Source organism: Lemur catta, chromosome 10 (assembly GCF_020740605.2).
Source record: "Lemur catta isolate mLemCat1 chromosome 10, mLemCat1.pri, whole genome shotgun sequence".
NCBI lineage: Eukaryota > Metazoa > Chordata > Mammalia > Primates > Lemuridae > Lemur > Lemur catta.
This window is the reverse complement of record NC_059137.1, coordinates 65,951,788-65,979,487: the sequence shown is the minus strand read 5'-3', so window position 1 is coordinate 65,979,487 and position 27,700 is coordinate 65,951,788. Positions and strand designations below refer to the sequence as shown.

General features: G+C 43.3%; 1 protein-coding gene across 2 annotated transcripts in view; it reads right to left on the bottom strand.

The window, feature by feature from the left end:
• The window catches only part of MAMDC2 (MAM domain containing 2), a 153,091-nt gene that overhangs the window by 62,080 nt on the left and 63,311 nt on the right, over positions 1-27,700 (bottom strand). For both annotated transcript variants that reach the window (XM_045562422.1, XM_045562423.1), the window contains exons 3-7: positions 21,498-21,769; positions 20,166-20,250; positions 16,882-17,019; positions 5,000-5,256; positions 1,758-1,851 (exon numbers count right to left, since the gene is read on the bottom strand). In XM_045562422.1, the coding sequence (XP_045418378.1) occupies positions 1,758-1,851; positions 5,000-5,256; positions 16,882-17,019; positions 20,166-20,250; positions 21,498-21,769 (846 nt within the window). The remainder of the gene's footprint in view (positions 1-1,757; positions 1,852-4,999; positions 5,257-16,881; positions 17,020-20,165; positions 20,251-21,497; positions 21,770-27,700) is intronic.

Sequence of the window (27,700 nt, the reverse complement as noted above, 5' to 3'; positions counted from 1 at the left end):
GATTCTTCCATCCTTGTCCCTATAGATGTGGAAACGGAGTCTCGAAGAGGTTAAATAACATGACCAACGCCACATGGCTTGTTAGCGGCAGCTAGGGATGTGAATCCAAATTCCTGGTTCTTGAGCATAACACTGTGAGGATGCAATGAAACCACTTTAAAGCCAAGTTGGTATGGTGGGAAGTTCTGAAGACCAACATGAAGCCTTGGTCAATCTAACTCTAATATATAAAAACACGTATCTGGGGAGATTCCTGCAGAGAAAGGGTCTTTATGTGGGCTGTATTTTACAGACTGAGGGGCCAACAGCCCTCTTAACAGATGGGCCTTATTTTGCTAGAACCTTTCTTTTCCTTTTCCCACCAGTCAGACCACCAGTATAATAGGAAGGAGCTCACAAAAATTCTGTATCTTTTTCAAAGAAAGAGCATTTCTAAACATCACTTCTAAAGTGACTGAGTTGACTCTCTTACCTCTAGCTGCCTTGCCACTCCACCCTCTACCCAGGACAGATATCGAATAAACACCTTTTCTCCCATATGTTATACATAACTGGGACATATAAAAGTTCAATGTAACTGCCTAGTGACAGAGAAGAGCAACTTTCTAAAACTAATGATAAGAAAGTTGTAAAATTACTATTAACATAATTGAAATATTAACTGATAGGATTAGGGAGCACATGAATTTAGAGAAGTAAAACAATTTTGATTTCTGGGTTCTGTCAAATTTAGAGACTTTTAATCTTTAATTATTATTTGATTATTATTAATTAATATTTGATTTATATTTAAATCATTTAAAATATGTAAGTCTAGTCTGGTTCTATTTATTTTACTACCTTTAAAAATTAGAATTAGTAAAAAGTAATATTTAGTTTCAGCCAATTAGCAGATTTCTCTCTCATTTTGGTGTAACAGTTTAGCTCAAGTAGAAAATATTATCTTTTTTAGTCCCCTTGCTTGTAAAATATATCTGAAAGCATATTAAGAGGCCAACTCTATTTTAAGTGAAAGTGAGACCACGAAGGCCAAGTTCTAAAATTTCTTTCTATGTTCCAAAACCCAGAATGAGGGCTCATTAATAAGATGGGGTGACCACAGTGTCTCCCTGAGTCTCTCAAGGAAACAAACTCAGTAAATGGTAAGGTCAATTACATTTATGTGGGTTATCATTAATATACTGTCATCATTCTTATTCTAAAACATTTGTTTTCTAATTCACTTTGAATCAATTTGCTTATCTATTTTCCCAGAAAGTAAAAAATGGCCTCTTTCCAAATTTATAAAATTACAAAATTTGCCATGATAAAATAATATGAGGGTTCACTTAGGAAGATAAATTAAGAACACATACTATTTAGCCAAAACCATCTAGAGATGTCTACCAAATGCTAACATCTTTAAACATGAGGACATTTATAAATCGTGGATACACAAAGTTGGAAAGGGTTGGAAAGAGAAAGATGCAGTGGGAATCAGTTGGTACCATTTAATTTTCTTTGCCTAGTAGGTAGGGAAGATGAAAGCTCCCTAAGATGTGACAATGGGCCTGTGAGGTCAGAACAAATAGATTCTCTCTGTGAGGGAAAAAAAGAGTAATATTCCAGAAAAATGACTGTTTAATGAAATAATTTTTTAAGGATAAGATAAGGGGAAAGATCTGGAAATCAAAAGCAATCAAAGCAAGTCCTGACTACAACATCTGCTGAGATAGGAAAATTCCAAATGTGAGAAAGAAGGAAAAGAGAATGCTCACCTGTCTGGTTCTGGCAGTGAACAGGAGAGAAAGAAATGTCATCCAGGGCGACGTACCCTCCTTTGGGACCATTGAATGCAACTTCAAAAATAACCTGTGGAGGAAAATGACATGTTGTCACATGTTGACATATTTTCTGTTAGGCTTAGGTGCTCTAAACCATGATTTAAAATGGCATGTCAATCAAGCCAGTTGATGCCAAGTTACAGGTACTTAGGGACTCATGTTTCCAAATATAAGAGTTTGGGCAGCAACCTCCTCAACCTTCTCTTTTAGGGAGAATGAAACTGCTGTGATCTGAGTGTTTCTGTTCCCTCAGAAGTCATATGTTGAAATCCTAACTCCCAAGGTGATGGTATTAGAAGGTGGGGCCTTTGGGGAGGTGATTAGGTTTTGCGAGTGGGATTAGTGTCCTATAAGAAAGGCCCAAGGAAGCTCATTTGCCCCTTCCACCATGTGAGGACACAGAAGGCACCATCTAAGAACCAGGAAACAGGCCCTCACCAGACACCAGATCTGCTGGCACCTTGGCCTTGGCCTTTCCAGACTCCAGAACTGTGAGAAATACATTTCTGTTGTTTATAAGCCACCCCAGTCTACGGTATTTTGTTACAGCATCCCAAATGGCCTAAGACGGAAACCCTAAAGTTGCATTTTACTGGTGGATATTTCCCTCTTCCTTGAGTGTCAGCTGAAGTGCCCGTGTCATTTCTGATAGACCTACAGAGTTCATCAGCATTATGAACGTCGATCAAAGGAAAAACAGGCTAAGTGAAGAACGCAGGCCAGGTTCTCTCCCTGTCATCCAGAGGGAGCTAAGCCCCTCTGAGTCCCTTTCCTTCTTCCTACATGGAACTCTATGTGAGGGCCTGGGCAAAGAGGCAGCACTCAGGGATGACTGCCCTGATCTCAGCTTGTCCAGGTATGTTCCGATGGTTAGATAGAACGTGGGTTAGTGAGCTCGATCCCTTCAGTATTGTTCTCTTCCCTGACACTAACTATGACTCTGAGCTCAATCGACCTCCTCTGCCCGTGACCATGGGGAATCAGGCGTGGTCAGCACAGCCTTCACCCGTGCTGGGAAAACCACCAAGGTATGCAGTCCACCCTGCATGAATTGGTAACACGAGAAAACACAGCAGGGGGCAGGGTTTGAAACGACAATGCCTGTGTGGGCCAGGTGGGTAGTGTAAATGCGTGAGGTTGGGCTTGGTATTGGTGCAGACTCACATGAAATAAAGAAGGCAAGCCCTGTTTAAAGGGACAGCTGTTACTCAGCTTCATCAATTGCTGAGAGAAGTCAGGCCTGCTATGGGTTCAACTGTGTCTAGGGACAAATTAAGATGACAAACTTAACACAGGTCCACGACATTTAGCCTTCAAGGCACTAGCTGATACAAAGAGTGAATGAGAGAATTTGGTTCATACTGAGCAGGTGGCGTGAGAATGATATTTCTGATCATAACATGCTAAGCACGCGCCTGGCACCAATATGTTCTCTCATGTTCAGAAAGACAGTCTCCAACATTTGTTTTCCTTTTTAAAATTCCTTTGGGAATACAGTGGCATTGAATTCACCAATTTCTGCAGGACAAGTTTCTTTTCCTGACAATGAGAGGCAAATAATACCAGTGAATAGGTTCAGAACAGTAGAGCAAAATCACACATTTGTGGACCCAAAGGATGTGTATGGAGGTTTAATAGTGTTCAGAATTGTAACTTTTCAAGTATTGATATAAAAAAAAACTCAGTGAAGTTTCATTCATATAAATGTTGCCTGAGGAGTTTACGGTTAGATGAAAGGAGTTGGTGAAGAAAATGCTGTCAGCATGTGTGTGGGATTCATTTGACAGAAGGAAAACTTTTGAAACAATACATGCATTTGTTTCCCTCCTTGTAATCCAAACTCACAGAAAATTTTCCACTGGGCTGCAAGAGCAACCCGAGACCTGGTCTGACTTTGGGATAGGAAATAGCACACATTCTGCAAAAGGCACTGTGCTCTCTCTGGGCCGGTTCGGGGGGCAGGAGGGGTGCAGGGAGAGGCAGGCACACCATCAGTAGACAGAACACGTCAGAAACCAAGGCCCAAGCCCAGCGTCCTCTGCAGCTCTGCATCAGGCTAGCAGATGGCACCACTGAAAAGCGTCCAGAGGAATAATCCGCTTCTTTTGCAATTTAAAGGGAACTGGGGAAGATATTGCAAAAAGCACAAAGTGAAAAGTGGGGGATATTAACAACTTATGGTAAGTAAGACTCTACTTATAGCTCCAAATCCTTATAGCAATCTTGTATGTATATAGCAACCACAATGCTGCAGCTGATGATTCCAGAGTTTCTCTGGGGTCCTCAGACAGAGCCAGGCCACCATCCTCAGCGTTAGGTCAGAATTTAGTGTAGGAACTTTACTAAGTTCTCTGGCATTCACCAGTGTGACCTAGAAAAGAAATGCCAAACTTGGACACTCTGTTTTCTCCTTTCTTATCTATAAATATGGAGATAATTTTATCTACTTTGTTGGATAGTCAGTACTGAAAGTACTTGTAAGCTCTGAAATACATACACAGATACAGCTTAGAAAAGGGTTTACAAGGATAAACACCAAAATGTTAGTAGTCCTCATCTTTGCGAAGTTGGCTTAGGGTGTTTTAGTTTATTTTGTTTCTCTGAATTTTCCAGTTTTTCTGCATTGAACATTTATCGCTTACGTAACTGTACAAAGTTTTTAAAACTAAGGCACCAAGGCTTGTTTCAAATTAGGGCCATAATATTAAGTTTATTTCTGAGTTTGTGGCATTATTTATACTGCAAAGAAAGAAATAAGTCACTTTTTTTCTGGAAGGACTATTCCTTCAAGTAAAGGAAACCTTCAAACCTGCTCCCGGGAGTGGAAGTTCAAGAATGAGTTTCACATAGAGAGCTCTGACCTCCTCCTTTGAACCCTGCATGACCACTGTGCAAAGTTCAGAAGACGAGTGTGCCCAAGAAATCTAGCTGGTTGACTGGCTTTTTTCGTATTTGTCCTTATCAAAAAATACTCTCGCTTGAAAATGTAGGTGATGAAGGAGGTAGAGAAGCAGAGGGGGCAGAGGACGGGAAAGGAAAGATTAAGGCTGAGGCACAGCAAAAATGACAGACTGCACGTGACCCCGTGGAGCCTCCTGGTGTTCTCGCCTGTGCTGGGGCCACCCCGCAGAGCAGCCGCCAGGGCACACCTGGGACATGGGTGTACCTGCACCTACCTCCATCGAGTAAGGGGCATTGAACTCGACCTCCGCAAGGTTCCAGGCGGCATTTCCTGGGTTGTCCACTCTCCAGATCTCCTCATAAAGGCCGGCCACATCCCGAGTATAAAGGGAGAAGATATTGTCATTCCCCTGCTGAAGCTGGTAATAAAACGACAGGCAGCCAGACATGGGGGCCGTGGTCCTCGGGGAGATTAGCTGTGCCACCTCCTGGAAGTGCTTGACGTAAACCGAGTCCACGTACATGTAGTGGCCTGAAAGTCACACAGATGGAACACAGCGTAAGACGGGCTGCGGGGTGGGGGTTTCAGATGAAATGATGGGACTCTGGGATTTGCTTCAAGAGAATCCAGTGGGAGGGGTGGGGAGGAAGTGGGAGGGTTACAGAAGAAAGAAGTTTGGCCACGACTAGCCATGAGACAAGTCCATGGGTTCATTGTACTCTGCTAAATACAGGATGAGACCATTCTTTCTTCTTTACTTTTAATTGAAATAAAATATACATACATAAAGAAAGGCAGATATGCCATCTGTAACGTGCTTGAATTTTGACAAGCTGAGCACACCCATAGAAAGAAACAGAACATTACCCCAGAAGCCACCCCCTCCCAAGCCTTTTTTGAGTTGTAAGAGCGTACACTAAGCAAATCATCTATTCTTAAAAGGACAGGGAGAGGCTGTCCTGCACATCTTTATGACTTACATAAAATGTCACCGTGTGTTTTTTGAGCGAAACTAAGATTTTAAATTCACACTAGATGGCAATTTGTGTATCGCTAATGGAACGTGTAGGTCAATCAACACTACAGACAGGGTTAAGATTTGGAAGGTTGAACGTGTGGTCTTAGAGGGCTCTGGACCCAGGGGCTGACCTCCCTCAGAGAAACCATGTGAAACAGAGAAACCGTGTAGCAGAATGGGGAGAGCCTTGATTTGGCATCGAAGAGAACTGAGGTTGAATCCTGCTCCATTTCTTACTTGAGCAAGTTTCTGAGTTTGTCTGGGTCTCAATTTCCTAATCTCTAAAAGGAGAATCAAAATACTTCCCTCATGGGGTTGATATGAGCATTAAACAGGATTCTGTATGTGAGGTGCTTAGCGTCTGCCTAGCACATTGTAATCATCTAACACAATTATTATGAAATAAAGTAATGTTATCGATCATTCTGGAACCATGCTTGCCCTACAGTCTGTTTTGTATATAGGGTAGCTATCATAACTAGCAATTTTATATGGATTTATTTAAGTAATGACAAAGAAGTGCTATGCAATGTAGCTTCAACAGAATGCCCTTTCTATTTACAAACTCAGAACAATTATAGCTCAATACCTTTGTTTTTATTACATGTTTCCTGGTTAAGAATTCCTTTTCACCTTGGCAAAAGAGCAGTGAGAGTGTTAGGAAGAATATATACATTCACGCACTGGACATTCACTTTGTATCTAGCACTCTGTCTGGTATGCGGTAGGCTCTCAACACATGGCTATTCAAAGCATGAATAGGGTCTCAGAAGTCTTCACCTCAACACGGCAGAGGGAAAGATGGACAGATCAAAGCTTACTGTCTCCTGGTGGCAAATTGGTCAACACCCTGACTTCTGAATAATCCCCCTTACTAAACATAATTCTCTATGGTCTTGCCAAACCATGCAACTGTGAATAAACAGAGATCACAAACTCAAGTGCTCAGAGGGGCTGGCCAGATTAAGTGTACGAGTGAAGTGGATTCAGTCAGGGAGAAAGTAGAGGGGTAAATTAGTCGCCAGCATTTGCAACAATATTTTGCAGCAAGGACAAACAAAAATTAAGCTTCTCTGGAAAAATAAAAAAAAAATCTGCTAGCACTGGGCCCATATTCTCATGCGGTAACAACCAGCTGGTGGTAAGAAGCCCCGGCCCCTTGCACGGGACTGTGTTCTCCATACTCTCTGTGAGGACAGCTCTGCTTCAGCTCATGTCCTCATATCCAGCCCGGTGCTGCAGGTTTTTATGGCACATCTATCAACTTGTAAATGACAGATCCTTGTGTTCATCTGATAGGGAACTTGTAGCAAAATACCACGGACTGGGTGGCTCAAAGAACAGAAATGTATTGCCTCACAGTTCTGGAGGCTGGAAGTGCAAGATCAAAGTGTCAGCAGGGTTTGTTCCCTCTAAAGGGCTGTGAGGGAAGGACACCTGGCTTCTGGTGGTTTGATGCCGTCTTCGCATTCCTTGGCTTGTCGGTCTCTGCCTTTGTCTTTACTGGGCATTCACCCCGTGTGCATGTCTCTCTCTCTGTGTCCAAAGTTCCTCTTTTTATAAGGATACCAGTTATATTGGACTGGAACCCACCCTACTGTAGCATGACCTCGCCTTAACTAATTACATTTGCAATGACCTATTTCCAAATAAGGTCACATTCTGAAGTACTGAGGATTAGGACTTCAACATACACACTTGGGAGGATAACAATTCAACCCATCACACCCCTCACCATAATTTTTAAAATTTTGTGTGTGTCAAATAAACATATCTGCAAGCTGGACATGGCTGATGGGCTCCCCTTGGCCACCCCTGGGAAGGCATTTTAAAGGAAGAGTCAGAAATGTCAGACTGGACAGAATCAGGGAATCCCTGATACGGAAGGAAGGAAGGCCATTTTTTTCTATCCCAAGCTCAAATGCCCTCTAACGCATGTCTGGCGGCCAGCCTCAACTAAAACATTCTGGTAATGGAGAACATGTATGACCGCTTACCCTCTGTAACATGCCTCCATTCACTAAGAACTCATAGGGGTATGAAAGGCAGAGATGAAGTCTTTATTGCCGTTGGTAATATGTCTTACTGATGAAATAGAATCTTTTTGCAAGACGAGCTGCAGGGGGAACTGAGTAGAGTCAGGTTTGCACCCTGCACTGGAAGGTTCTTCCCCCCCAGAGCCACTTTATGATGTTTGTGGGCCCTGGGCACTCTGGCTGCAGTGGGTCCCTTCCTCCACATAAAACATTACAAGTTTTAGTTTATGACTACATTAGAATAAAGATGAATATAATGTAGGCTAGATTTGTTATTATTATATTTATTATACTCGTTTGTTTTCTTCTGACTTTAAAATAAAATTAAAACATTTTCTTGGATCCCTAAACATGTTGTGGCTCCCAGGCACTGTCCTATGGCAACATGTTGTGGCTCCCAGGCACTGTGTTTAATGAGCTCATCGGCCCTGTCCCCAGCTTCTCTGGCTCCTTTTTTCTTAGTCCTTCCCAGCCATCCCCCTCCCCACCAATAAATCTCTCTCCCAACTGATCCCAGCGTAGTGTCTGCTTCCACAGCCAGCTTCCTTCTAAACTCATCTTCCTTGCAGATGACAGACATCTGACAGTCTTCTTTAAAGGGTGGTTACTCACCTGGTGTGTGGACAATATTTCAATTCACACATTTGCCATCAAAGCACCTCGTTAATGACTCCTGTTCAAGATGCTAGGCCAAGTAAACCACAATCACATGTCTGATCCAAAAAGCATCCAACACACACAATGTGACCTGCCCAAAGTGAGTCAGAGAGGCAGCTGGGAATCAGACCAAGACTGCTGACACCAGGTCTCCTATGGGCCCAGCAGACTAGACCACACTCTCATGCCCCTCCCCTTTCCCTCCATGATTCGCTTGCTGCCAAAGCGAATGTTGTGGCCAACATTAACTTTCTCACTGGGAAACAAAAGGTAGCTCATCATAAGTTTATCATTGCAGTTGAAGGGGTGGGGATGATTCAGAAATCATCATTCAGGTGTCTGCCCCAGGAGGCCAGGCTGGAGGAATGACAACCAACGCAGGCTGAGTGTGTCGCTGGGGATAATCTGCTCTGAGGAAGAGGAGCCAAGAGTTGGGTGGGTGCAGGTGCCATTTTGTGCACATTTCCCAGGAGAACGAAGAAGGTAGCCAGGAGTTCTTGGGCAATGATGTCCAGCATCAGGTATTATGAGAATTTTCCTGTCTAGTTCAATGAGGCCAACCCTCCTATCTGGCCCCGGGTTCTAGAGCTTCCAGAACCTCTGGGAAAGGAAATTTTTGTCAGATCTCTGAGATCTGAGTAGGATGAAACTACCTACGGATGGACTTTAGGTAGACAGGATCCTATAATCAGCCAAATCACCGGGGATCCTGCAGGCCACAGAGATTTTCAAGTATTAAAACTTGAACTGAAAATGGAAGAGTTTATATAAGGGGATGGGTTCCCCATAAGGTTAAGAATTGAGGAACCTATTGCCACTCCTCTGACGTCTGTGCTGCTTTGCCATACACAGATTGGAAGCCAATCTATTATTGCCTCATGCTGGATTATGCAAAAGGAACTTGAGGTTTCTTGGAAAAAAAACAATTTCAAATTCAGGTGAAAGATCACAATTCTCAGTAATGTCCGTCGGCCGACACTCAGGCCGCTTCGGGATAATGCCTGCAGTGATGACACGGGCACACTTGCTTGTGAAGAGGACTTTCCTTCTTTTCTTGCTGCAGCCCCCTGTATTAGCTAAACTTTCTTTCCATTTTCCCTTGGATTAGGGAAAGAACTTTGAAGGCAGTTCCTGAATGTTTACTTTCAAATGGTCTGGCTAACCAGCATTCCCCAAAGATTGCCCCTGGGTTGGCCATGATGCCAAAGGCATCCTCTGACTCAGCTGGGTTTTGGCCCTGTTGGCCACATTTGTACTCCAGTTGCATCGTCTGTTTCAGTGTTGCTGGTTGTCTGGACAAGCTGTCTCCCCAGTAAGGCAGACAACTTGGTCTGAAGAAACATATGCCACATGGAAATACCCACTGGTCTGCTGCTATGGTGAGGAGACAGCACCCAGAGTCAGAGAGTTAACACGCAGGACAGCAAGTTAACATGCCTGCTTCCTACTCCATGAATCCTACAGTTATCGTCATGAACCTTCAGTTCTAGGGTTTGAGTGGCTCTTACTGTAGTAGAGTTAGAATCTAGTCTTTTTTGGCATCTTTCAGGAATGATGTAAACATAAATAAAAATTAAGTGGGAATTCTTCTAGTCTCTGCTAAGACCTCAAAGCTCAAAATGACACGTGACAAGAACCTCTATTTCTTAAAGAGTAGTGCTAGACCATCAAGATGGTAGGTGGCAGCATTTGGCACCTAAGCCAGCTCTACCAGTTTTAGTCCAACTCTCCCCTACAGCCTGTGTATAAGAGAAGGCTAGAAATGGGTCAGAGAGATTGGGGGGGGGCGTTGCTTCTACTTCTTTACCTTGATCCAAGACAGGGGGCTTAAGGGAACCACTCATGGAAGGGATGGAGGAAGGAAATTGCTGTCTAAACCTCATCCCCTCCCACATGTGCAGAAATTCCTGGGCTCTGCAATTGCCTTGGGCATTGAGATGAGGGTGGTCAGAGTTCTCGAGAGAACTTGACTCATAGTAACTTGAGTTTATGGGGTGCAGAGACTGGTGCCTGACACTGTTACATACATCTAAAGGCAAGAAGATGACTATAGGGACTTGTGGGGGCAGAGTGGAGGGGAAGGATTTTGTTGCCAGTCAACTGCACTTCCAGAGTTTGATGGACAAAGACATTGAGTTTTTCCTTAGCCTAAGTGGGCAATTCAGAAGGCACCTGGGCTACCTTGGAAGGACTCTTCTCAAGTGGGCTGCCTGCCAGCATTGTAGCTCCAATAACAAGGGACTGGCAGGGTGAGCCATTACTTACAGGAGCTAACAGGGATTCACATATGGTCAGCCGGAGAGTGCGTCATCCCTGCCTGGGAACAGTGAAGTGGGATTCCCCATTAGCCATGACAGAAATGGCCAGAATTTGGCCACCTGCTGCATAAAGAACATCAACTCTAGATTAAACAGCAATGGGCAAGTAAAACTTTTTGTCCCTGGCCTTTCCCTTTCTGCTCCCTCCTGCATCATGCCTCCCAACCCTGAAGGAGCCAGAAGCAGCACAGTGAGTGGGAGAAGAGGAGGGGAGAGAAAAGTGAAGAAATATGAAAGCACAAACCTTCCTCTCTACTGTGGCTCTGTGGCCTAGTTTGGGGGAAGCTCTGAATGTGATGACATATTGGAGCTGTGAATTGACTGAACTTAATCCTCAAAAATAAGTCTGTTTGTTCATACCTGAAGGTAAGTGGGAAGCTATGTAAGTTATCCAGGGGCAGGGAAAAGAGACCCAGTAGAGTTTGCACTGGCAAGAAAATTGACAAAGACGCTTCCCTGCTGAGTGCTCATGCTATACACCAAATGGATCGATGCAGAGACTGAATGAATAGGTGCTGTCAAGGTGACACTTGGGCTCATTCCAAACTGAAATGAGAAGAGTGCCATGAGTTATGGAGAGAAGACCCATCCATCTCATGGTCTTTGATGGAAGAAAATCATTCTGATCTGATTTTAGGTTTTGAAACCTGGTCCAGCTCCTTCCAGAGTGGCACCCTAAGCAGGCTTGATTTTTAAAATCTCAGCAAAGAGATGAATTTCCCTCATTATTTTTCCAGCAATTATCTTCTTTTTTCTAAGGTGTGTAGAAAACAGCAATGATTGGAGTTGTCAGTAGGTTAGCTCCTGAAAGACTGTGTTTCACTTCATAAAATATTAACAAGGAAAGAAACCCATATGTGATGAATCAGATAAAATCACATTCCCTCCAGTATTCCAAAGATGTCCCACCACAATTCTTACTGCATTATTTCAGCCACCTCCATTATTAGATGAGAATTTGGGGACATGGCGCACATTGAAAAATCTTGACTCAATGTTTGAGACAAATTACTAAAAACACACAAGCAAATGAAGGAAAACTCATATCCACATTGTATTTTTCAGATTATTACATTTGCTGCTCCCTTTTCTGCAACACAAAGACAGCACCCTCCTGGGAAGACTTCTCTCAACCCTCCCTACAGTTCTGAAATTCCTGAGAAGGCACACAGCTCCCCTTCTCCCCACTGTTTCTCCAGTTTTTACCCGAAAGCAAAGGCAATAGCTGTGTCCAGTATATGAATAAATAGGAGGCAAGTTCATATAGAGTAAAATCTGCTGCTGCAGGCAGACATCTGAACCATTTCATCTTTACTTTGCCACCCAAATTGATAGAGCTCAGGGAAGATCAATATACCCAGTACAAGGCAAATGTAATAAGAGAGGCAACGTCTTTCATTTTTAGAGCATTGAAGTTTTTTGTTGTTGTTGTTCAAGTGTGATCCTGTTCAAATCTTTGAGTCTTATGGGCACAGCTTTTCAAATAAGATATTTTAGAATCTTTGAACTCACCTTTTATAGCCCCATCCTATATAGGGGAAGGACTGACATAGGAATCCAGGCATGAGGAGTGTGCATGTGGGTGTTATATGTGTGTGTGCACATATGTGTATGTGTGCGTGCATGTAGGTGTGTGTGTGTGTTGAGTGGGGATGAGAAAGCTGTTGGCTAATGAATGGGCAAAACATCTGTCCAAAAGTTGGAGAGAAATTGGAGTGAAATAGCAGAAAAGAGTGGGAGGAAGTGAGTGAAGTGCAGACATGCAGGCTTCCCAAGCTAACCATAAGCAGGCACGTAGCCTAGGATCTAGGGGCCCCTCTGCCATCAGCATACACCCTGGCATGCTCAGATATGTTCCCAACACGAAATAAACCATTCACTCTCACATCTCTGCACTTTTGCACATGTAGCATTTATATTTCCCTTATTCATCTTGCCAAATTCCAGTTCTGCTATTATGTCCTCCAGAAAGTCTCCTCTCACCCCAAAACCGAGGTAATCTTTCATTTTTCTTTAGCCCGTATCATTTATTTCATACCTCTATTAGTCATGCATCACTGTGCACATTTATGTAGCATTTCAGTATTCAGATAATTTGAGAAATGCTGTAATATATTAACACAGAACAATATTAAAGTCCATAAGAAGTCCTAAAATAAAGAAATCTGTTTAGCTTTCTTTAACTTAGGGTTTCCCCAGTTTATGTGACAACATATCGCCCTTCTGCCTCCATGTACAGATTAGTATACTCAAGGACTGGTATTCTAGGGGACAGCATTTTGGGAAAAGTTGGTTCCTGTGATCTTTTTGAGCAAAGTGCCTGTTTTTGTATCACCAGGGTATACAAGAATGCCTGACATATAAAAAGTGCTTATTTTGTGTTTGTTGAATGAATAAGTGAATGATCAATGAAGAAACCTCATTCAGTGTTCCAGCTCCTACCAGACTGACTATATAATCCTGTGCATTGCTGGAAGGAGGGGGAAGGTCTCCTTAGACTTCTCCCCTTCAGCCCTAGGGTCACCTTCTTTAGCCCTCAGTATTGACATTAGGGGGCCAAGCAAAGCTAGTGGGCAAAGCTGCCTGCCTTTGGGAGGTGTTTAAGAAGAGCCAAGGAAGAAGAGAAAGGATGGGAAAATGGAGAGAGGAAGATGGGAGGGGGAGAAGGAGTGGGAGAGGAGGAGAGAGGCAAGTGCCAATGGCAGGGGTGACAGCACCCTCCCAGCAAGCCTTAGCGCTCCTCAGGAATGACCGCACCACTACCCTTAGCTCTTGGCCCTGTGGTCAAGACATTAAAAAAGTCAGGTCCTCTTTTGCTCACTTCTTCATCCTGTTAGTCTTCCTTTTTTCTTTTTCTTCCTAACATCAAATGCAATGTGCTTGTAAAGTACTCAGGAGGACTTATTTTTGAAATAGATCTCAATGAGTGACAAATTTGGAGACCCTGATATACAGCATCAGGCAAAGAGAGAAGAGTAAACTACTAGAACTCAAAAGCATCTTAGAGATCATCAGATTCAAATTCCTCATTCGCAAACAGACCAGTGGAGATCCTGAGAAGTTAAGGGTTTGCTCGAGGTAATACAGTGCTCTGGTAACTGGCCAGGCGCACAAGCATTCCAACTCCTGGCCTCGTGTTCTGTCTCCATGCTTCATTGACGCAAATATGGTCAGAGTGTTCTACAGTTACAGATGAGTGTGAGGAAGGGCTAGGTGTATCACACTCTTCAAAGGATGGATTGTACTCAGATAACAGAGTCAAATGGATGATTTGACACTAGTCCGTAGTTCTGCTGCCTCTCCCAAGAGATGTGCGTCTCCCCACCAGCTGACACTTGCCCTCATTGAGGACAAAAAATGATGCATTGAATAAGTAATCACTAAATCATGACAGTGGCTACCCAGAGGATTTGACTTCGTAAGTAATTTGTGAGTGATTTGGATCAAGTTCTCTAACACTTCTCCATAGTTAAACTTGCATCTCTGTGTAACTGTGAGAATGACGTGGAGAATTATTGCAATTTTAAGGTATCAGCCTTTGAGGATCCTTTCTGTTCCTTGCATTAGATTCTAAAGATATGATAGAAAGACAGTCTGAAAACCAGCCTATTTTCATACATGAAGAAAAAGTCACCTGAATGTTCTTTTCTGAACCCCCCAATAGATTGTTAGTTGCTTTACTCATTCAAACAAAGGTCTCAAAAGGTGGTGACATTTCATTGTTTTGGGTTAACCCAGTTGTCTTTTAAAATACTCTTGCAGATTCAGGGACTACCCTGCCATGACTGGCAGTTATTCACTCTACACAAAACACTCATTTACAGTGTGGTTCCTACAATGGCCACAAGTGGCGATGGCCCATGTATCTTTAGGGTCATACTATGAGGTATATAGAGAGAAATGCCAATCTTTTGTCATTGTCAAAGGTGCTAAACCTTACTTTTAAAAGTGGAAATATGTAAAAATGTTTTTCCTTTTTGTTATCTCAGTATCTTATGTAAGTGACTCTAGATGTATCTGAAGAAACAGTTTCTGGGGCATTCTTTTGTTTTCTTGCTCTACCTCTTTGTCCTCCCTCTGTTGAGATAATCATCATCATGTTCATCTAAGTACTTTGCTGTGATGGTATCTCTCCACTGCTCGAACACCTGCAATGACTTTTCATTGTCAATAAAATAAAGGTAAAATCTCTTTCCTGGCATTCAAGGCCTTTTAGAATTTGCCCTGCCACTGCTTTCTCAGCCCCATCTCTCCCTCACTTACCCCTTATTGTTCCTGCCTCTGTATCAGTGCACTGGCCTTCTCTCGTCTCTGCCTGTCAAAATCATACCCACACTTCAATGCAGTTTACTTCTGTTGTCATGTCTTCTAGAAACAGTAAGTGATCTCTCCTGTCTCTGAATGAACAGCATCTTTGTGTGTGTGTGTGTGTGTGTGTGTGTGTGTGTGGAGAAGGGAGACTACTCTCACAGCATTTGAGACACACTACCTTTTGTTACATCCATTTGTGGTCGAAATCTCTTTCCCTTTCTTGAATATATGTTCCTGGAAACTGGGAAGAGGCCATAGGGGACTTGTCATTTTCCCCATCATAGTTAATACAGGGTCAAATGAATCTAAGTGCTAGATCCATAGTTGGGTTTGTCTTAAACAGGCAAGCTCCATGAGATTCCAATCTTTTTCTATGTAGTTGCTTGTAAGTATTTTGTCTTAAAAAGCCTGGACATGTTGAAAAAAAGAAAGAACCTGTAAAATGAAAGTTGCAAAATAGAAGTTTGTCAGCTGGGTCTGACCAGCAGATATGTTTTGTTAGTCCATGCATTGATTTTAGAAAATATTCACCAACTTTTAAAAATCTGGATAATTTCACATAAACACTCTGCCTTTCTGATTATCTCGAAACATCAAACATCAAAAGATCGGGCAACCAGGGCTTGCCTTCTCACATGGCAGCCATTCATTGGGGCTCAGTAGTCTTTGCACAGGGTCTCTGCTCTCTGGTTCGCCACAGTCCTCAGCCAGCCCACATTTCACTTGCTTATACTACATGCCTGACCCCCGGAGGAAGTTGAATCTGAGACTCTGGGCATAAAGGAGGAGACAGTAGAAGCAAAGAGAACGGTAAGGTCAGGATGAAGACGGCCCAGAGCCAAGATAAGCTGCAGGATGGGCACTTTTGAAAAAAAGTTGCAGACATGGTTAAAAATATTCAGATGAAGAGAAATTACAGTGAATGAGGAAAATGGTAAAGAACCATGAAAAGTCGTCACGTCTTCCGGAACGGGATACGCTGCCAGCACTGGCAATTTAGTAGGAGTAGATCACTCAGTGTCCACATGGAAAAAGATAAGAGAGAAAAAGGTACTATTTACAGCAGAACCCAAATTCCTATTCTTGTTGGAAAGCAGCCACCAGAAGCTTCTCACTACTTGGAGAAGACCTTGGAGTTGGGGACTGGAATGTCTTGCGATTGTGGGGAGACCTAGGCTTTTACAAAGCCTACCAGGGTCCAGTGACAGGCCCACAGCGATGACCCACAAGTGAGGAAGCCCCTGCCCCTGTCTCCCTCCCGGGGAGAGTTTCTCCTCAAAGCCAACTTCTCCCTGAAATCGCAATCTCACCTCCCCGTTTTCCTTGCAGAGAACCAGCCTACTTGGCCACTAGGGGGCCCTGCTGCACACCGCATTCAGTTAACCATCAGTGCCGGTTCACCCTGCTGTCACTTGGGAAGTCCTTAAGGACTCATTCCTGTCCTTCCATCTATATTTAGTGATAAGTAACTTGGGACTGTTCCAGCCTTGTCTTTAGAAATAAGAAATATTAAACAACAAACAGATAAGAAAGCAAGGCATAATATGGAAATGTGAAAACAGCAAGACCAGGTCACAGGTACAGAAAAACCTTTTAACTGGGTTGCTTTCTCCTAAGTCACAGAGTTCACACCTGCAGTTTGTCTCTACCTCGCTGTTTATTCTTCCCTGCTCTTCCGCCCGCCTCCTGGTCCCTCCTCACTCTCCTCCCTCCTCCCTTCCCTGTTGACAGAAGCCACAGTTAGGTCAGTGCAGGGTGGGAGGAGAAGGCAGAAAGGTTTCTCCTGGGAAAAAGACTCCATTTGCCCCCAGCTCACCCAGTTCATTCCTGAAGGTGTGATCCTGCGGGAGAACGGAGTGGGAGTTCCGAATGTTTCCTCCGCCTACAAACCAGTTCACGTTGGGGTTCCAGCGGTTCACGTAGCCACAGAGATGATTTTCTTCAAAGTCACATTCTGGCAGAAGAGAAATAAAAAGACTCTTCATGGTCACGCAGTCACACCTGGGTACCCCATACTCACTGCAAAGTTTGCTCTTAGATATTGAGATGTTTCTCTCTTTCTTGGCCCACTGGAACCTTTCACTGGGGCCTCTGGACAATATTGGCCAAAGAAAGAGACAAGTCCTGTAATGAATCGAGATTCTAACTCATCATTGGCCCTTTGAATTGCAGTGCTTCTACTTACTAGCCATGTGGCTTGCAGCATGACTAATCACTTCTCTTAGCCTCTGTTTCATCATGTGTGAAATGGGGACAATGTTCCCACCTCCTAGGGCTGTTGTAAGTGTGGACAGCTCCCAGCACAGCGCCAAGCACGTGGCTGGTGCTTGGAACAAGCTGGCCATTTTTATCAGTCATCTCTCTTTCAGAGCACTGTGCAGGGTTATGCTCTTAGCTCCAGAAGTTTTGTCCTCCACCCTTCCTTGAACCTGGTGGCCCAGTCATCCATCCCTTTCTCTCCTGATGGTGAACAAGACACCCAGAGATGAGAGGCATGTTTCCTCAATGCTAAAATCCCCTGCTTTTCTTATAAGCAAGAACCCAGTCAAAATAGGTGGGGCAGGTATTTCCTAGGCTCTGGGTCCCCTCTGCAGCTACTGAGTGGAGAAGAGAGTGAAGATAAAGACCTCCTTTAGTGTCAGTGACATGTTTGCATGGGTAAGTTGTTCCCCATCAACAAACTCCTTTAGTGGGAACAAGAAACTCACAAACTGATGCTTCCATTGACCCCAATAATCATGCAATTAAATTATGAAGTAGGATTGTGCTGGCCATCTCCCACTGTCCCCTGCAGATCTACCCTGTCCTCCATCTGCTCTGGCCTCTAGTGGTTGACCTATCTGGACTGTATCAGTGGGCTCCCCTGCCTGCCAGCTTCCTGTTGGATTTGACCCATGGAGGACAGAAGCAGAGGGAATTCAGGGGTTTATTCCCCCAGCTCTCTCCCGGCCAGGTTGCCCTGGGTGGGTGAACCTTGTCAAGCAGCCCTCACCATACAGCTCCTGTTCCCAGGTTCCTCCTCCTCCTCCCTTGTCTTTCAGACCTAAAGAGGGTAACAGCTAATAAATCATCATTGTTACTAGTCCTGGGTCACAGCACTGTCCCTTGCTGATTTCCTTTACCACTCACACCTCTGTGGTCTCTTTAATGAGAATGAGCTTTCCTCAGATTACTCAGGTTGAGTATACCCTCTGTGCCTGTCTCCCTGCCAGGATCCTCACAGGTAGAGGTATGAATGTGTTTTTACAACAGCAAGCATTGAACATTTTTAAGATTTGCATTTTCAATTTTTCCCCAACGGCATCTGCTAGCCAATGCCCAACATTCAGAGCTAAAGGTTGCCACAGGGGAAAATAAAAAGCAAAATATTCCTCAATGGGCCAGGATCTATTCTAAGCACGTCATATAAATTAACTTATTTAATCCTCAAAACAGCTCCCTGAGGTGGGTACTATTACTAACCCATTTTACAGATGAGGAACTGAAGGAAGCAGAGAAAGTACCCAGAAAGAGAGGAGAGGTGAGAGCGTGATCATACCGTTTAGCAAGGTAAAAGCATCGGCACCTCTTTTGTTTTAAACAAACCACAAGCCCCCAAATCATTTGAAGAAAGGCAATTAACATGCCTGAGTGCCCAGCACTGTGCCAAACACCTTCACATCCACGATCTCATTAGTCCTCACAAGAATCCCAGCAGCAGAGTGTTTCATTCCCATTTTACAGGTGGAGAGGATCAGTGAGCCAACTGTGCCAGCAGGTGGCGCTCCGCCAGGTGTGCCTGACTAGTCTGCGTCTAGGCCACAACCCACCTCCCAGATGGGAGGCCAGAGGGAGGCTCAGGAAGGGAGCTTGGGTCAACTCACTGTAGCTTCAGAAAATAGCCACTTCCCCAGTCTGTTTTCTTTCACTTGCATTAGAGACATCACTGGAAGGTCAAAACAAGAACTGAGATGTCAGGGAATTAGCAAAGCCTCTGTTTTGTTCAGAATCATCTCATTCTCTTTTCTCTTCCACATCCATTTAGCCTCCACATACTGTCAGTGCTAAAAATCCCTCAGCTGTATTGCCTCTTTCCTAGTCCACCACTAACTCCCAATTTTACCTTCATTACTTCCCCTTCCTCTGTAAGGTCACCGTCGCCCCCTGTCCTGCTTGCTCTGTATTTTCCTTGTCTCCAACTCATCATCTGACCACAACTGCACACCTCTCCCCTTTGGGTGACTTTGGGTTCCTCCCAACCACATCATTCAGTAAGTCTGAGCTCCACACCCAGGATCCACACTCTTCCAATCACAAACTCCCTTAGCAGGCCTGATCCTCACTTCCAACACCCCACTCAGCCTCTTGCCTTTGCCTGGACCTGCTCTGTTCTTTCTCCCTGCGGGGGTCTAGCATAGCCCTTTCCTTCCTACCGTGCGCCTCCACTTGACTAAGTTCTACTCCTTGAAACCCCAGCCCCAATGCGTCTCCCCTACCAGTTCTCCCCAGTTTCTCCTCCTGCTCCCTGCACCCCCACAGCCTCGCTTGTCCCTCTCTGGTGGTATTTATCAGAGGACCAGCTTCGGTGGCAGACAAGCAGAAGGTGAGCAGCCATAGGACAGGGACTGTCCTCTCCCGATGCCCTCTCTGAAGCTGGCACATAAGATACGCCCATCCAACTCTGCTGAAATGGAGTCTAAGTGACAACCGTGGTTATTAAGAGGGGGGCAATGGTGTGCCAAGAGAGAAATGGAGGGAAGGAGATAACACAATGCCTGCTTTTCTGACAAATGCTACAAAAAGCTGAATTTACAGCAATCTGGAAATTATTTTTATTAGAGCATGTTGAAGTTAAGGTGGCAACTCTGAGGTTACAGTTGCTGCATCTACTTTTCTTTCATTAATCTGACCAGTCCAGGCAAACTCTAATGAGCCTTTCTGCACTGAAGACAAACAACATCCAGCCTTCAAGTGAAGCTAGCAAGGAATTTCAACTACTATGTATTATACAGCGTCTTCTATACAATGCTTGATCTTTAGGATTGATTCAGTTCCCTCTGGCAACAGTAGATTTCAGACAAAGATTCACATTCTGATTCAATGAAAATGAAATCCACTTACCAATACAATAGCCTGTTGTCATCTTGATTTCAAAGAGTGCGATGCTGTCTGTGTCTCCCTGTCCTATTACACCTTCTATTAAAATCTGCACGACACAAAGGGAGGAAGAGGAGTTAGAATTCAAAGCACCATGTTTCTTTGGTCCAGAATTTCATCCTTTAGTCAGGCTGAAATTAGTCAGGAGCTGTTCAGCAATTCAAGGCAAAACAGGATTGTTAGTTTCTGTTCATTGCTATTGGATACCAATGTCACTATGGACTTTATGAAAAGAATGTGCTTGTGTATGATGCACATGTGTGTGTGCACATAAACTCATACATATATTCTCAGAACTCTGAGGTGAGCCAGGTGTCCAAAAGAAGCTGAGTCAGCGGTCTTCTCTTCTGTTGCCATCTCAACCACCACCCTCTCCTGTGCTTGTGGTAGCACTGTGGTCCTGTTTCTGAAAGCAATAGCTTTTTCCTGTGTGGTTTTGGCCCTATATTTCACAGCTGTGCTAGCAGACTTAGGATGTGATAACTATTGGGAGGAAGTAGCACAAGAGGGAACTCAGACTTCCAATGCACCTTTCTCAACCACTGCCAGACTGGGAGGGACTCCAAGCAGACAGAGGGTCTAGGAGAGTAAAATATTTCAAAACTTGACAAAGGAGAAGAGGGATGGGACAGGAAACTGAAAACCAGGTTAGGAATGGAGAAAGTTTTTGAAGGCTCTATTGTGTCCTCAATGACATAGTCTCAGTAAACATCACACCTCACGGCCAAGTGTGTCCAGACCCCATGCTCCTTCCTTCCTCCAGCCCACACCCAACGTCATTTTACATCCTCCACCTTCCTTTTCCTGCACTTCTCAAGGAACAGCTTCCCTCTTTGAAAAGGAAACAGAATATCTTTCCTCTTTCGAAGTATTTTCATTTTTCCTTTTATCATAGTTAATGTTTTGTTCAAAATTTGTAGCAAAGAAACCATTAACGAGATAATATAAACATGCACCATACACAATTTAGGAGGAAACAAAATTATAGGAAATGAGAATACTCCCTAAAACCACAGAAAATCTATTTCCAGGGAAGAGATTGATTTAAGCCCCATTTAGATTCTTACCGAAGACGCATTTAAATAGATGGGAAAGAAATCTGGGAAGAAGCTCTTTTAAGGCATAAACAAAATGTTAATTTGCATTACTAATATTCTTCTATGCCACATCTCCTATGAAACGGTGCATTCTAATTCAGGAAATAACTAACCTCACCAGCAGAAATTTTCACAGCGTCTTAGAATAGCATAAAGAACACATATCAAACCCTGTATCTTCCTCCTAAACTCCATCTACCTTGAATTTCTTGGAACTGTTTTGCAAATCCAAGCTGGCTATGAGCCAGCTGTCTGAAGGTTCCTTAGCCGACCAAAGCAAGCGATCAAAGCTTTCGTCTTCAAATCTCATGTAGAGGTTCAGCCGGCTGGGATCTGCTGGAGACCCGGAAGACGTGGTTATCTGGTAGACCAAGCGGAGACAGCTCCACTCTTCCGCCTGTAAGTCAGAACTCAGCAGAACGGCTTTCTCCCCTTGCTTGGCGAAGGAGGTGTCCACGTAAACATAATGGCCTGCAAAGAAAAAGGAGCACAGGCAAGGGATCAACCTTTTGTTTGCAACTTGGAAAAATATACAACTGTGGTCCAGTAAATCTGTGGGCAGATAGAAACTGCAGAGGCATTTTGTCAGCCCACTGAAGCCTGAACACCGGATATCTGGCCTCTTGTGAAAAAATTATAGTCTGGCCACACTGAGGTCACTTTCCCTCATGACAACAAGAGGCTGGAGCTGAGCAGTGCTGCCTCTGCAGAGGGAGGCATTTGGTCCACAGTTTGACATAATCCCTGTCACTCTCTTTAACTCCTGACGCTGAAGCCCAGTGTCTGCAGCCACAGGGCACACTGCCTTCATGTCCCTGGGCCCCGTGGCGTGTGGGTTTGGCATCAGAACCCAGAGGATCAGCATGATCAGGTGCAACACCCAACCCTGAAGTGAGCATCACTCAGTGCACTCACACTCCTCCTTCCATAGCTCCCTCGTACCTAACGATTCAACCCACATTTAACTTGCATCATTCTGTAGACAGATGTGTAGAGTAGACTGGATCTTGGGGGCTAGGCAGAAAAAATTCACTGTAAGCTTTTTTTTAAGTTAAGTATAAGACTCCCTTCTCTAGACTCTTCTATGACCACATTTCATAGTTCTGATAACTAAATGAGAAAAACATGTGCAAAGCATGTAGCATAGGGCTGGGAAGGCCGTGGACACTCTGGGACTAACAATTACCATTTCCTTCTCCTCCATCCCCTCCTCCCTTTCTCCTCCTCTTCCTTCCCCTCCCCCTACATCCTCCCAATATTGACAAGTGGTGTTCTGCTGTCTACACTAGGATGCGCAACAACATTTTTATAAAGAAAAAGAAGGCACTGAAGCTAAGAGTCCTAACTGGAGCCTTCCAGACCCAGCTCTGGCCGCCTGCTGTCCTATCGGTGACCCGTACGCCTGTGGGTGTGTGAGGACCCATGAGCCCCTTCTGGCCTGCAGACGCTAATGCTTGCTCAATGGTCCCCACGTTCACGGCCAGCATCTAACCTGCCGTCTTCCAGCCTGGGGCTGTGCACCCCACCCCTTGCACGTTGGGCTCCCCAAAACTAATCTGCTACTAAAAAGGCCCTGAAATGCCTCTTTGTTTTGCTCAATGTTCTTCAGCTCCTCCTCCCACACTTGTTGTCCTAAATTCCCATCCCAGCCCGGATCCTTATCTCCGTGGCCAGCAGCAACAGGCCAGCTGCAGCCCAGCCGATGACCATCCTCGCATTTGGAACACAGTTAGGGCATTGTCTCCAGGGAGCCATTCTTGCCGGCTGACGGGTCTCAAGATTGAGATCTATCTCTAGCTGGCAATCTTCTTCACGTAGCAACCACCACTGGGTACAAATAGCAACTGCTTCTCGGTGCCAACCCAGGCACCCTTGTGGAGAAATCTGGCCCCTGAGGCAGTTGCTGCCACCACCACTATCTCCTGCGTACAGCCAGCACTCACTGCCGAGGCCCGGGCACCGTTCTAAGTGCTGCACACACATTCCCAGCCGAGGGGCCTGTGGGATTTTACAGTCCTGAGTCGGGGCCCTCACACCAACCCTTTCTGAATACAAGTGCTGCTTCACTGTGACAGGACGAAATGCATCAGTGCCATCCTCCTTTCCCCACTTTTTGCTACTGGTCCCCAAAAGGGACTCTAAGCAGGCTGGTAGTGGGGTGGGGTGAAGATGGGATTGGGGGAGATCCCGTGAGCACTTCAAACCTTTTCTGAGTAAGTAGAGAGTTGGAACATGGGGGATAAAGGAGGAAAGAAACCAAGAAAGTCTGCCCTGTGACCTATCAACATTCACACCAAATACCAACTTAGCTGCCACGTATGGAGGTCCAGTTCTCCCTGGGCACTTCCTCAGTTTCCCCCGTTCTTCCCTTCCCTCCTTCCTTTCCCATTCTAGAAGGGAACAACCCAAAGCAGTGCTCTCAAACCTGAGCCCAGAGTCACCTGGAGGGCTTGTTCAGATCTCTGGGCCCACCCCTAGAGTGTCTAACCCAGTAGGTCTGGGGTGACGCCGAATTTCTAACCAATTGCATTCCTGGGAAGTTCCAGGTGATGCTGACGCTGCCGGTGTGGGCCGTGCTTTGATCATTGTAACGTACAGCAGAGCAATGAGGGCTCATTCTCTAGGCACTTCTCGTCTACCAAGGAAAGAGCAGCTCCTGTAGCATGGAAATGAGGCAGGAGACAGTTCTTCTTGAAGGTACAACTCAAACTGAAGTAAATGTGTGTTATAGCAGGCTCACAGCGTCCATATGCTAGTGATTATTTTGACTTTTTAGTGAATGCCATAAAAAAACTCTCTTGACATTCTGTCTCACTAGATCAGATTTTACTATAAGCATATGCTAATGTTCTCTTGTCAAGAACCTTTGAGAGCACACACCATATAAAATGTATTACTTAAAATACCTTCATATTATACTGTATGATGAAAGTTGGTTCTATTTATTGAGTGATTTTGACATCCCAGCCATAAATGTCAGCTATTTCAAAATATTGGTATTTTGCATTTAAATTACAGAGCTCAAATTCGTGTTTAGGTTATGCATGTGAATGTGCCTACTAGCTGCACTTCAGCTCATCCAAAGATTTATCTACCCAACTGATTTTGCATCCACTTAGAAGAGTGATGCATTTTCCTAGATTCAATAATTAGGCCAAGTGCTGCCCACCTCCACTATCACTGCCAAGTTCAAGATAAATTTTCTAAATTAATCTCTACATTTTTCATGCCTCATCTGAATATAGCTTCAGAATCCTTCTAAACACAGTGTTGCATGTAGCCACTACCAGTCAATCTGAGTTGGCTCTTGAGTTGAAACTATTTGCTCCTTGCCCATGGTTTCAGTGTAAGAGTATATTTTGTGGTCATATTGTAGCTAAATTGAACTAGAAGGAACATGGTATATTTCAAAGAAGTTTAAGAAAATAAATATAGAATGAGGAAGACATATATCAAGGATGGTGACTTTCCTTGCTCTGTCAATAATAAAATTGCTGTTCTAAAACAAATTTGTGAGTTGTTTCTTCTTACTTTATTAAAAAGAATCATTTTACCACTGAGTGAGTTAATGAAGTTTTCTTTGTGTGTGGAATACTTCGTTTATTTCATCCTAATGAGATTGTCATTTGGAAGTTAACCTTAGACATAATTCATGTACCATAAAATTCACCCTTTTAATATAATTCAGTGGTTTTTGCATATTCATAATGTTGTGCACCGTCACCACTAATTCCAGAAAAATTTTTTTTTAAATTTTAATAGATTTAGGGGATACAAATGGTTTTTTTTGTTACATGGATGAATTGTATAGTGGAGAAGTAGGCTTTAGTGCACCCATCACCTGAATAGTGTTATGTTGTACTCAATAGGTAATTTTTCATCCTGTACCCCCTTCCACCCTTCCCCTTCTGAGTCTCCAGTGTCCATAATGTCACTCTGTATGACCATGCACACCCACTGCTCCCACTTATAATTGAGAACATGCAGTATTTGGTTTTCTGTTTCTGGGTTACTTCACTTAGGATAATGGCCTCCAGTTCCACCCAAATTGCTGCAAAAGACATAATTTCATTCTTTTTCATGACTGAGTAGTATTCCACGGTGTGTGTGTGTGTGTGTGTGTGTGTGTGTGTATGCATATATATATATATGTATACATACGTACACACACACACACACCACATTTTCTTTATCAATTCATCAATTGAAGGGCATTTGGTTCCTTATGTTTGCAATTGTGAATTGTGCTGTGGCAAACATATGAGTGCAGGTGTCTTTTTTATAAAATGACTTCTTTTCCTTTAGGTAGATCCCCAGTAGTGGGATTGCTGAATCAAATGGTAGATCTTTAGTTCTTTAAGAATTATCTGTACTTTTTTCCATAGAGGTTGTCCTAATTTACATTCCCACCAACAGTGTATAACGTTCCCTTTTCACTGCATCTATGATACCAGTATCTACTGTTTTTTTGACTTTTTAATTAAGGCCATTCTGACAGGGGTAAGGTAGTATCTCATTGTGGTTTTAATTTACATTTCCCTGATGACTAGTGATGTTGAGCATTTTTCGTTTGTTGATCATTTGTTTCTCTTCTTTTGAAAAATGTTCATGTCTTTTGTCTGCTTTTTAATGGGATTATTTGGTTTTTTTCTTGCTGATTTGTTCATATTAGCCCCTGTTGGATGGATAGCTTGTGAATATTTTCTCCCATTGTCTATTTACTATGTTGAACCATCTTTATATCCTTGGGCCGAAACCCACTTGATTGTGGTGAATTATCTTTTTGATGTGCTTTTGGACCTGATTATTTTGTTGAGGATTTTCCTATCTATGTTCACCAAGGATATAGGTCTGTAGGTTTTTTTTTTGTTGTGTCCTCTCCTAGCTTTGGTATCAGGGTGATACTGGCTTTGTAGAATGAGTTAGGGAGGATTTCCTTCTTCTTGATCTTTTGGAATAGTTTCAGTATGATTGGTACCAGTTCTTTGTCAATCTGGTAGAATTCAGATGTGAATCCATGTGGTCCTGGGCTTTGTTTAGTTGGGAGATTTTTTATTACTGATTTAATTTCACTACTCATTATTAGTTTGTTCAGGACTTCTCTTTCTTCCTGATCAAGCTCAAGAGGTTGTATGTTTCCAGGAATTTATCCATTTCCTTTAGATTTTCTAGTGTGCATGCACAGGCGTGTTAAAAGTAGTCTCAGATGATCTTTTGTACTCTATGGTATCAGTTGTAATACCTCCTTTTTCATTTCTGATTGAGCGTATTTGAGTTGTCTCTCTTCTCTTCTTGGTTAATCTAGCTAGTGGTCTATCGATTTTGTTTATCTCCTCAAAGAAGCAACTCTTTGTTTCATTGATCCTTTGTATTATTATTATTATTATTTTTTAGTCTCAATTTCATTTAGTTCTGCTCTGATCTTTGACATTTCATGTCTTCTCCTAGCTTTGGGTTTGCTTTTTTCTTGTTTTTCTTGTTCCTTGAGGTGTGACAGGTTGTTCATTTGTGATCATTTTGTCTTTTTGATGTAGGTGTTTAGTGTTATAAACTTCCCTCTGAGTACCTTGCTATATCCCAGAGATTTTGATATAGTAGCTTGTGTTATTATTCATTCTGAAAATTTAAAAATTTCCATCTTAATTTCATCGTTGACCCAAATACCATTAAGCAGCAAGTTGTTTAATTTCCATGTCTTTGTATAGTTTTGAGAGTTCCTCTTGAATTCCAGAACATTTTCATCATCACCCCAAAAGGAAACCTCATATCCATTAGCAGTCATTCCTCATTCTTCCCTCGTCCAACCTCTGGAAATCACTAATCTACTATCTCTCTATATGGACTTGCCTATTCTGGATATTTATATAAATGAAATTATATAATATGTGTCTCTTCGTGGTTGACTTCTTTCACTTAGCTAATGTTTTCAAGGTTCATCCATGTTGTAGCATATACTAGTACTTCATTCCTTTCGAAGCTGAATAATATTCCATTTTATGGATATACTACATTTTATTTCTCCATTCATCAGTTAATGAACATTTGGGTTTTTCCACATTTTGGCTATTATAAATAATGCTGCTATGAGCATTTGTATGCAAGTTTTTACGTAGACATAAGTTTCAATCGTCTTAGGTGTATGCCTAGGAGTGGAATTGTCAGGTCATATGGTAACTCTATGTTTAACTTTCTGGGGAACTGCCAAACTCTTTTCCAAAGTGACCACATCATTTGTATTTCTACTAGCAATGTATGAGTTCCAATTTCTCCACATCCTCACCAACACTTGTTATTGCCCATATTTTTTATTATAGCCTTCCTAGTAGACATGAAATGGTATCTAATTATGCTTTTGATTTTGTATTTCTCTAATAACTAATGATGTAGAACATCTTTCATGTG